The sequence below is a fragment of the Kogia breviceps genome, chromosome 1 (assembly GCF_026419965.1).
Source record: "Kogia breviceps isolate mKogBre1 chromosome 1, mKogBre1 haplotype 1, whole genome shotgun sequence".
In the NCBI taxonomy this organism is placed as follows: domain Eukaryota; kingdom Metazoa; phylum Chordata; class Mammalia; order Artiodactyla; family Physeteridae; genus Kogia; species Kogia breviceps.
Genome location: NC_081310.1, coordinates 58,625,623 through 58,636,497, shown reverse-complemented (window position 1 = coordinate 58,636,497; position 10,875 = coordinate 58,625,623). Strand labels below are relative to the sequence as shown.

General features: G+C 47.8%; 1 protein-coding gene across 1 annotated transcript; it reads left to right on the top strand.

The window, feature by feature from the left end:
* Positions 1 to 8,173: 8,173 nt before the first annotated feature.
* LOC131761279 (Golgi-associated RAB2 interactor protein 4-like) lies at positions 8,174 to 9,169 on the top strand (the record flags this gene model as incomplete). The annotated part of the gene is made up of 1 exon (XM_059071859.1): positions 8,174 to 9,169. A coding segment is annotated over exon 1 (996 nt), but the record flags the coding sequence as incomplete, so codon positions are not given.
* Between the last annotated feature and the right edge of the window lie 1,706 nt (positions 9,170 to 10,875).

Genomic DNA, 10,875 nt, shown 5'->3' with positions numbered 1-10,875 from the left:
CCAAGGATCTCTGCTAAATAAGAATAGCAGGGACTTCCCCGGTGATCCAGTGGGTAAAAGACTCCGCGCTCCCAATGCAGGGGGCCGAGGTTCGATCCCCGGTCGGGGAACTTGATCCCACATGCGTGCTGCAGCTAAAAGTCCACGCGCCGCAACTAAAGATCCCGCGTGCCACAACAAAGATACCGACGCGGTGCAGCCAAAATAAATAAATAATTTTTTATTTTTTTTTAAAGAATAGTGTGTTGACTCCATGCCAGACACTGTTCTGACCCCTTTGTATGTGTTAACTTCTCTGATTCTCACAACAACACTATGATTATTTCCATCTGACAGATCAAGGAACAGAGATGCAGCGAGGTTAAGGTCACTTTCCCAAGGGGATATGAATGGTGACAGTGCTGAGATTTGAACCCGGTTTGGCCCTATGCTCGTAACTACTCATCATGCAACCTCTCAGTCCGCCAACCCGTTCCAGCCAGCTGGCTGGGGGTAGAAAGTGAGTGATGCTCTCTGTCCCTGAGGTTGCACTTCTGACGTTTACCCTCAAGTGGACCTCTCAGCCTCATTCTCTTCTATCCTGTTTGGTGGCCACAGATGGCTCTTTGCCCTCTGTCCAGCCATTCACTGGTGCTGTCGATTCCAAGGAAAACCCAAGGTTTGAGGGAGTGAGGGAGCTCAGGGCAGGCCTTCCTCACAGTGGAAGGCTAAATGTGAAAGACAGCATCATGGTTGGTCCGCGGTTCCATCCTATTGACAATAATAATTGTGACAGATGCCACTGACAGCAGGTGCTGCTCCAGACATCTTATATGCATTCTGTCATTTAATCCTCAAAGCAACTGAGCTGGCAGTTGCTGTGGGATTTCGCTGTGGGATGTGGGGATGGGGGTGGGAATTAAAGCCTAGAGAGGTTAAGTAACTCCCTAGAGGACACAGCGAATTCCCCTCTGCTTCCCCCCGCCCCCTAGGGCTGCAGCACCTCTGCTCTCTCCACGGTCACCGCCCCGTGCCCTTGTGCTTCCTAAACCCATTTGCACAGAAGTTCCTTCATGATTTCTCAGGATCTTTCTTTGCTTCTCCTCCTGCCTCAGACTGTCAGTTCCTCAAAAACCAGGGCTGTATTTACCAGTTCTCTTTATGGCCTCTCCTCTCCAACGCCAAGGGCCCCACGTGAAGCTTTTCATAAGGTGGACCCTAGTGAGATGCTCCAGCTTCTAATGCAGCTATCACTGCATTAGCAGCTGGCACCACTGGTAGAAATGCACAAATTAAGAAACAGCCAAAAATCTGCTCATCACTCCAAAGAACTCTTCACTTGCCTAGATAGGCATAAAGCATGTGTCTGTCTAAACCTTTCAGAAAAACGCCTACCCATGAGTGTCTAAGACCCAACCATATAAATCATGATGCAAATGAGGCAGTAGCCACGGGGCTGGTTGCCAGTCCACACAGCCAATTGCATCTGCTCATAAGCAGAGACACCACAATACTGGCAGGAAAACCCCACTCCTCCAAGCTCGTCCCTGCCCTGATGACTCAGAGATAACCGTGCAGCACTTTACTTGGCAGCCTCTCAAAGCAGCCTCTTAGCTTCCCTGCCAATCCTCCTGCATCCCCACCCCGACCCGGCACAGGCGGGGAGAGGTGATCACAGAAGAGCTGTTTCTGGCTGTCCTTGCAGGACAGCAACAGTGACTGCCCAGCCTTGCTCAGGAAAACACATTCATGTAACCCCGAGCAACCCCTGGGCAAGCAGCGGCGATAGAAGGAAACAGGCGTGAGCCTGGCTTAGGTTTGGGGAAAGCATCATTAACTTGAACAGTGCACAGACTTTGTGACAACGTAGTGATGGGACCAGAGTTTACTTTTGTACAGTGAGGAAACTAATTTCTTAGCAAACTAATCCAATTCTTTGTTCATTTGTTCAATGCATAGATAAGAACACACTCAAGGAGGGTTAGAAAACGCCCTAAAAATGGCCAAGAAAAAAAAAAATGGATAAGAGAATCCGTCATAGCACCCTGGTCTATGGGTGAGAATCAGGCATTTTCAAGCTGTTTCGAAGCCCTCACATGTAGCAGGAAAACAGACCTGTGAATCTTAGTGCTTCCCTCTTTGTTGCGGCAGATTCACAGGACCCTCTTTTTTAGCCCTCTGTCACTCCACTCCATGATAATACGTATCCTTGAAAGAAATAAAAGCCCTTGTGCTTTACAATATTTAAATAATTTATTTTTAATTTTATTTATTTTTGAGGATGTATCTTTTAAAAATATTTATTTACTTATTTATGTATTTTTGGCTGCATCGGGTCTTAGTTGCAGCACACGGGATCTTTGGTTACGGCGTGTGGACTTCTCTCTAGTTATGGTGTGCGGGCTCCAGAGCACATGGGCCCTGTAGTTGCAACACGCGGTCTCACTAGTTGTGGCGTGCGGGCTTAGTCGCCCCGCGGCACGTGGGATCTTTAGTTCCCAAATCAGGGATCAAACCTCCGTCCCCTGCATTGGAAGGCGGATTCTCAACCACTGGACCACCAGGGCAGTCCCAGTAATTTATTTTTAATTCTGTTTGCTCTCTCTACCTATGAGATGACCCCAAAGAATGACTTTTTAAAAGTCACTTTGGCTTTGGAATGTCCTAAGTCTTTGCCACTCAAAGTCTGGTCCACAGACTAGCAGCACTGGCATCACGTGGGAGCTTGTTAGAGATGCACACTTTCATCATCCAGATATCCTGGGTCAGGGTCTGCGGTTCAGCAAGATCCTCTGATGCTTCCAATGCAAATTAAAGTTTGAGAAGCACCTTGTTGGATATTATCTTCATGGGCAGTGACTTTCCTTGCAGAATATTGCTTTGCTCCCAAGGATGCTAACAGGGGCTCGTCTTCTCTGAGCGTATGCCTTGTCCTGGGGACAGCCAGCCCTGGGCAGAGTTGAGGGCGGGAGGAGCAGAGAGAGAACAACCCAAGGACTGCAAGGACAGATCACGTAGGGAGTGTGTGCATGTCATGACCTTGGCAACTGGCCTCTAGATCAAGAGGAGCAAATGAGGGGAAAGAAGCCCAGAAAGCAGGCTCTCCCGGGAGGGCAGCAGCGGGGTGAGAAGAGGCACCTGTCTTGATGCAGGTGGGAGGAAGGAAGAGAGAAGCCCTTCAGGCTCAGCACAGTGACCCACGGGGTCTCTATTTCAGCCCAGCCCACAGGGTAGGTGGGCTAGGGGCCGAAGAATGGTCAAAGGCAAGGAGCCAGCCTGAGAACTGGACCCAGACCTTATCCAGATGTCCTGGCCTGTCCGCCCCTGACTTGTGCTGAGCATATGAGAGAAACAGGTTGTGATTCATGGGCAGAGATCAAAGCTGGCCTTGCCTCCAGCTGACAGACCAGAGGAAGCCAGTGGGAGGGGGAGGGGGGTGTAGATGGCACCGACTTAGAGCCAACCGCTGCACGGGAAAACTTGTGTAATTTTCTCTGGAAAAGTCCTGAGCCCACAGGATGAGCACAGCAGGAGCCACACCACTTTATACCCTTAAGAGATCATTCTAGTATTTCTTTCCTCCTCGGTGTTTCCTAGACAGAAGTCAGACCCCTGACTGTAGGGACGTATACTGAGCCCTTTGAGTTACCTGTTGAAGAAAGTCTTTCTTGACCTTAACGGGTGGAGGAAGCCCTCCCATATCCCTTCACAATCTCTTCCCTCTCCACCCTTTTATATCCTCAGCTTAGCTGAGAGGTTTCAATGATCATGTGACAAGCTCTCAGCTACTTTTGTGGTACATTTTGCATACAGGCTACCACTGCCTTTGGAATGTGGCATCTACTGTAAATTGATAGCTGAGTCAAAACTTTAACATTATATCTTGTGGTATGGGAAACAGAAAAAAAAAAACCTGGGAAAACCCTAAGTGCTTATCAATATTGGTTCAGTACACTGTAGAATACATGCAGTGGTTAAAAAGAACAAGGCCCCTTTTGATGTATGAACATGAGATGGTAACCAAGCTGTATTATGGGCAAAAGCAAGCATCTTGTATTGTCTTAGTTATGTCTAAAAGGAGAGGGAAAGACGTTCACATCTTGTCTTTATATGCATAGAATATTTCTGAATGTACATACTAGAAACTGGATTGTCCACTACTTCTAAGTAAGGGGCCTTAAAGGTCAGAGTTCAGGGGAAGAGTTAGCTCTTACTGTGTAGGGGGTCTCCGAAGTTTGTTTGTGGTTTTTTTTTTTTTTTTTTTTTTTACTGTAAGTATAGATTACATTTTCAATTCCCAAAAGATTATAGAGTCATTTAAAATGGTGATTATGAAAATTAATGAAGCAATATGGAAAATTTTATGATGTAATGTTAAATGAAAAAAGCAAGATTCAAAGTCATTAGGTACGTTCTGATTTCAGTCATGCAAAGGTAAGCAAACGAATGAAGACATGATGGACATGAACAAAATTTAAGAGTAGTTTTCTTATGGTTGCTGAGATTTTCCAAACTTATAAAAATTAACTTTATTGAAGTATATACACAAAAACGCACCCATTTTAAGTATACATTTGGATGAATTCTGACAAATTCATACACCCATGTAATCAAGTTACAGAACATTTCCATCATTCCCCAAAGTTTCTTTTTGCCCCATCCCATTCAGTCCTGACCTGCAATCAGTAATGTCACTAGAAATTAGATTTGGCTTTTCCAGAGTTTCCGATAAATGGAATCATACAGTGTGTACCCTTTTTGTGTCTTGGCCTTTTTGCCTCAGCATAATGTTTGTATCCATCCTCCTCTTCTTCCTCAGTAAATCCTGGGCAATGTACCTAGCTAAAAGATTACACTTCCCTGCATTCCTTGCAACTAGATGTGGTCATATGATACAATGATGGCCAAAGAAACATAACTAGAAGGGTCATGTGGGACTTCTGGAAGGCTCTGTAAAAGTGAGAGGCAGACCACCTTTCTCTTTCCTTCCCCTTTCTCTTGCTGATGGCCTGGAATATGGACTTGATGAATGGGGCTCCAGCAGCCATCTTGGAATATGAAGTGACCCTAAGGATAACCAGGAAAAGACAATGAGCCTAGGTCTCTGATGACACAGTGGAGCTGCCATACCAGCTTGACTCCCTTCCTTTCAGACTGCTTTTAAATGAGAATACATATATATCTTGTTTAAGTGCAAATCTTTGGCGTTCCAAATTATCTGTAGTTGAAACTAATGCTACTTACTCCATCAGCCTTCTAGCACTATCTGATGATTTTAAATTATGTATATGTTTGATTAAAAAATAAATTTTAATTAAAAACAAGCTTTTATATCAATTCTGGCAAAAACACTTCAAGAAAAACATCACAGACCGGCATCGTTCATAAATACAGATACAAAAATTCCTGACAAAATTCTGGCCAGTTGAATCCAGCAATATGTTCAAATAATGCACCACGACCACATGGGGTTTCCCAGGAGTGAATGGCCAACTCAGCATCTAAACAACAATCAGTGTACTTGACCACATTAACAGAATGAAGGATTAAAAATCAAGTAATCAGGGCGTCCCTGGTGGCGCAGTGGTTGAGAGTACGCCTGCCGATGCAGGGGACGCGGGTTCGTGTCCCGGTCCGGGAAGATCCCACATGCCGCGAAGCGGCTGGGCCCGTGGGCCATGGCCGCTGAGCCTGCGCGTCCGGAGCCTGTGCTCCGCAATAGGAGAGGCCACAGCGGTGAGAGGCCCGCGTACCGAAAAAAAAAAAAAAAAAAGAAATCAAGTATTCAGCTCAATAGATGCAGAAAAAGCATTTGAAAAACACCAATAATCCTGCACGATAAAAATGCCCAGAAAACTAAAACTAGAAGTGAATTTCTTAAACTTGACAAAAGGCAACTCTGAAATAAAACTACAGCTAACAACATACTTTATGGTGAAAGATTGAAGATTTCCCCTGAGAGAGGGAACAATGAAAAGATAACTGCTCTTAACCCATCTATTCAATTCTAGGCTGGAGCCTTTAGCTAATGCATAAAGCAAGAACATGAAATAAAAGTCACACAGTTTGGAAAGGAAAAAGTAAAACTTTCTTTACAGGCAGCATCATTGTCTACAGAGAAAATTCCAAGAAATCCTTAAAAAAAACAAACAAAAAAACACCAAAACTAGAATTAGTAAGTGAATTTAGCAAGGTGAAAGGACACATGATCAACACACAAAAACCAATAAACCAGCACGAACAACTGGAAAATTACAATCTTACAAATCCCATTGACAATAATATCAGAAAGCATCAAATATTTAGGGATAAATTTACTGGAAGATGTGCAGCACATCTACAGTGAATTTTTATAATACATTGTATAAGCCGAGAGATATTTAAAATGTTTAAATAAAAGACTAGATAGTATCACCCGCATGGATTAGAAGGTTTAAGATTATCAAATGTCAATTCTCCCCAAATTGACCTATAAATTTAATGCAACCATATTTGAAGACAACTGTGGTTTCTAGACAATGACAAGATAATTCTAAATTAATATGAAATTTTAAAAATAATACAGTAAATCTAAAATTGAATAAAATAAGATTAATGCTGTAAAAGAGACACATATGAGATTCTACAATAGCACAGAGGAAGGAAGAATAGGTTCGATTAGGTAATTCAGGGGAGGCTCCTCAAAGGAGGTACCATTTGAACGGGCAGTTGAAAGATGACTGAGGACTTCCCACGTGGGCATTGATGTACTTAGGCTTTGCTGAGCATAAAAAACTACAACCCATCTCACTCAGTCAGGTAAGGGGCTTGCACGTGCAACTGTCCAGGAGAGAAGTCTCATAGAAATCTCTGGTGAGGACTTCCCTGGTGGCACAGTGATTAAGAACCCACCCGCCAATGCAGGGGACATGGGGTTCGATCCCTGGTCGGGGAAGATCCCACACGCCGTGGAGCAACTCAGCCCGTGCACCACACCTACTGAGCCTGCGCTCTAGAGCCCAGGAGCCACAACTACTGAGCCCACGCGCCACAATGACTGAAGCCCACCTACCCGAGAACCCGCGTGCTGCAACTACTGAAGCATGCACACCTAGAGCCCGTGCTCTGCCACAAGAGAAGCCACCACAATGAGAAGCCTGCACACCACAATGAAGGGTAGCCCCCGCTTGCCGCAACTAGAAAAAGCCTTCGTGCACCAACAAAGACCCAACGCAGTGGAAAAAAAAAAAAAAAACAAGAAGAGAAATCTTTGGTGAGACCTCACGGTTTCTGGGCTTGGAGGGCAGTTCTGGATCTGAGGTTCCTTTCCTGATCTTAGCAGCCAGAACCCCTAAATAGTTAATGTAGTCTTCTGTCTGTCTCTATCTTTTCTTGCCTCCTCCTACCAATTTTTAATGTTATTATTAAAAATCACCATCGATGTTTACTGAGATTTTATGAAAGGACAGACTAAGGATCGCCACTGCCAGCTCTACGTTATTCGATACAATTAAACCATGGGCTTAAATGGTTCAAATTTAGCCCATCATCATACATTCCTATAGATTTCATCCAGTAGCTAAATCTGGGGGAGGAAAAGAAAAAGGACCCACACAAAATTTTCCCAGTTGAAGACATTTTTATTCTAGTAGCCACCTCAGTTGCTGGAAGCATGGGCCTGTCCTCCGCGGGGGCAATGGCGCGTTTGGGAGAGGATGGGGGCCCTGCACTGGGCGGGCGGGGCGGGGCAGCTGGGGGATGAGGCAAAGGGCTATGTGACAGTGATAGGTCACAAAGGGCATCAGAGGATAAATAGGCTGTGCCAGGGCCTTAGGCCGAGAAAGTGGTTACTTCTCTCACTAGGACTGACGTTCACAGCCGCTTGGGGAGATAAAAACCCAGAAGCGGAAGTGAGCTGAGGCCGAGGGGGAGCCTACCATACCTCTCTACACACTTGAAGAGATTCAGCCTGGGGTCCAGCCGCCCTACAGAGTCCCCGCTGTGACCATCGGTGCCCCTACCCACACCCCTGCCTCTGGGAGACCCTGAGGCAAAGGTGGGGGCCTGTGGGCTGGGCTTGGAAGACCTGCCATAAGGCCGCCTGCGGGACGCAGGAGCACCGCAGCTCGCTCTGCTCTTCGGCCCATTAGGCCGAGGGAGGGAAGAGCCAGGGGCCCGCCTTAACCACGCTGCCTGGCAGTGATCGAAGACAGCCATGAGTGGGGACTCTCTGCTCCCGTATCACACGGCCCAGAGCAGCACCGGGCTGGGCCTGTTCAGAAGCACCATGGGGGAGCTGCAGCAGCAACTGTACAACGGCGAATACGACATATTCAAATACGCGCCGATATTCGAGAGCGACTTTATCCAGATCACGAAGAGGGGACACGTGATTGACGTGCACAACTGTGACTGCACGGTGACCGTGGGCATCGCATCCACCAGCCCCGTCCTCCCACTCCCAGACATCATGCTGCTGGCCCGACGGGCCACCGGCTGTGAACAGCACGCTGAGCACAGCCAGCCCACCAAGGGGAAGAGCCACAAGGTTGCCAAGACCTTAGAGCTCACCAGGCTCCTTCCCTTGAAGTTTGTGAGGATCTCCACGCACGATCGTGACAAACGACAGCTGCGCGTGAAGTTTGCCACTGGCCGCTCCTTCTACCTGCAGCTGTGTGCCCCTCTGGACGCGCAGGAAGACCTCTTCGCCTACTGGGAAGAGCTGATTTACCTCCTGCGACCACCATTGGACGGTCACAGCCGCACCTACGCTGTTCCAGCCGGGGACATGATCTGCAGGACTCTGTTCGAGGAGGAGGAGGAGGACGGGAGGAGCCCGGCAGTGGAGGATTTCCAAGGAGAGTGGGATGAGGACCAGGTGAGCATCAGGAGCCTCCACACGCCCTCTGAGGTGGCCGCGGTCGGGTCTGCAGCTTTTGCTGGCGGGGAGGGGATCCAACTGGACTCCCACAAGCCCGATACCATGTCCGATGTGGCCACTGCCAAAGCAAAACCTACAGTGCTTGACAAAGAGTCAGCATCGCGGGCAACGACAAAGGTGGAGACAGCAGGGGTGGCAGGCGGCACCGCAGCGGGTGCTTTGAGCGTGGCAGAGATCCAGTCTCCTGCCCCCGAAGAGCAGAGCACGGCCATAGCAGCCACAGCCAGCAAGGGTCCAGGAGCAAGTAAAACCAACACAGCCACTGGGGGCACTGCGGGGAACAAGACCATCCAAAAAGCAGCCGGCCCGGGCTCAGGCAGCCGGAGAGCCACTAGAGACGACCAAAAGGAGAAAGGCCACGGCAGCCCGGGGGACAACAAGCAGGGCACTGCTCACAAAGCCATCAGCCGTGCTCCCATCACCAACGAGTCCAGGACCTCGCACAAATCGGGCAGGAGCTTACCTACAGCAAGTTCAGGTTCCATCACCAAGAGACTCAGCAGGATCGGCTCTTTCTTCAGGAATGTCAGAGCCAAGCTTACGACAAAGACAGTGTGGCCTCATCACGCGAGGAATATGTGAGCATCCCGCCGAAGGCAGTGGAAGGGACCCGAATGGAGGCCATCACAGAGACAGCAGAGAGTGGCCAGGGCCTGGAAATCACTGGTGGTGTGACATCTGAGACCACGGAGCCAGCGACCGTTGAAGGACCTAGAGCTGGGAGCTGCAAAGGGAACCAGGGCTCAGGGAAATACCCCTGGAGAGCCCATTGCAGCTTCCTACGGAAATTGAAATAAAAATCTGAGAATGCATGCCGTGTTCTGTCTGACTTTCTAGGTCCCGAAGCCCAGACGGAGCCTCACAGTGGATTCTGGGAGGTCAGCTGCGCCACAGTCTGAGACCCAGTGTCCAGTCAAGCGCAGCCCCACCTCACACACATGCTCAGCGCCAACAGCGGTGCTCCATCTGGCCTCCACTCCTTTCTGGCTTTGCCCCCCCCCCACAGCCATGGTGGAAAGTCAGACTATGGCCTGGGAAGCTCTCCTTCACTATGGCCGTATTGTTTTTTATAAACGCTTATTCCCTCTGAAGGCCTGTAAACAAAGCAAGAACAGGGACGCATGTCCCCTCGGGCTATTCAGTGGACAGAAATAAGGGCAGCAGTAGTGGCTAGCAATCAGAACAGCAAGCACTCTCACCTAGACTTAGCCGTTCCCTTCCCAGGTATATACCCTGGAGAAACACACATGTTCTAAGGAACAACTGTGAGAATGTGTATAGCAAAAATAACTTAACAGCAAAACACAGGAAACAGCCCAAATTTCCATCAACAGAATTAATACAGCAGACTATGAAGTGAGTGCAATATTCAATAGTGAAACATAAATGAGCTACACACATTAGCATAGATCAACTTCTCCTGATTTTTAAAAACATCAAAAGAATGGGATACAATTCCACTCACGGAACCATACTGAAACAAGCTCAAACAATGTATTGCATAGGGTACATGTTTTAAAAACAACTGTAGCTAAACGTGAGGGAAGAGTAAACACAAAATTCGGGACAGTTTTCTCTAGGGTGGAAAGGCTAGGTCAAGGAGGTTGACACAAGGCTGTCAGTGCTGCTGGGAATCGCTCCGTCTCTTAGGCAAGATGGTAGGTACACAGGTGGTGTATTTTTCACATTTTACTAACTCTGAAATCAGCATCGCGGCACTTGTGATGAAGTTATTGCCAATGCCTTTCTCTATTTTTCACTTTTCTTTATGCACAAAGGTGATGTCCGAAAGGTTTGGCATCTTTTTTTTTTTTTTTTTTTTTTTTTTTTTTTTTTTTTTTTTGTGGTACGCGGGCCTCTCACTGTTGTGGCCTCTCCCGTTGCGGGGCACAGGCTCCGGACGCGCAGGCTCAGCGGCCATGGCTCACGGGCCCAGCCGCTCCGCGGCATGTGGGATCTTCCCGGACCAGGGCACG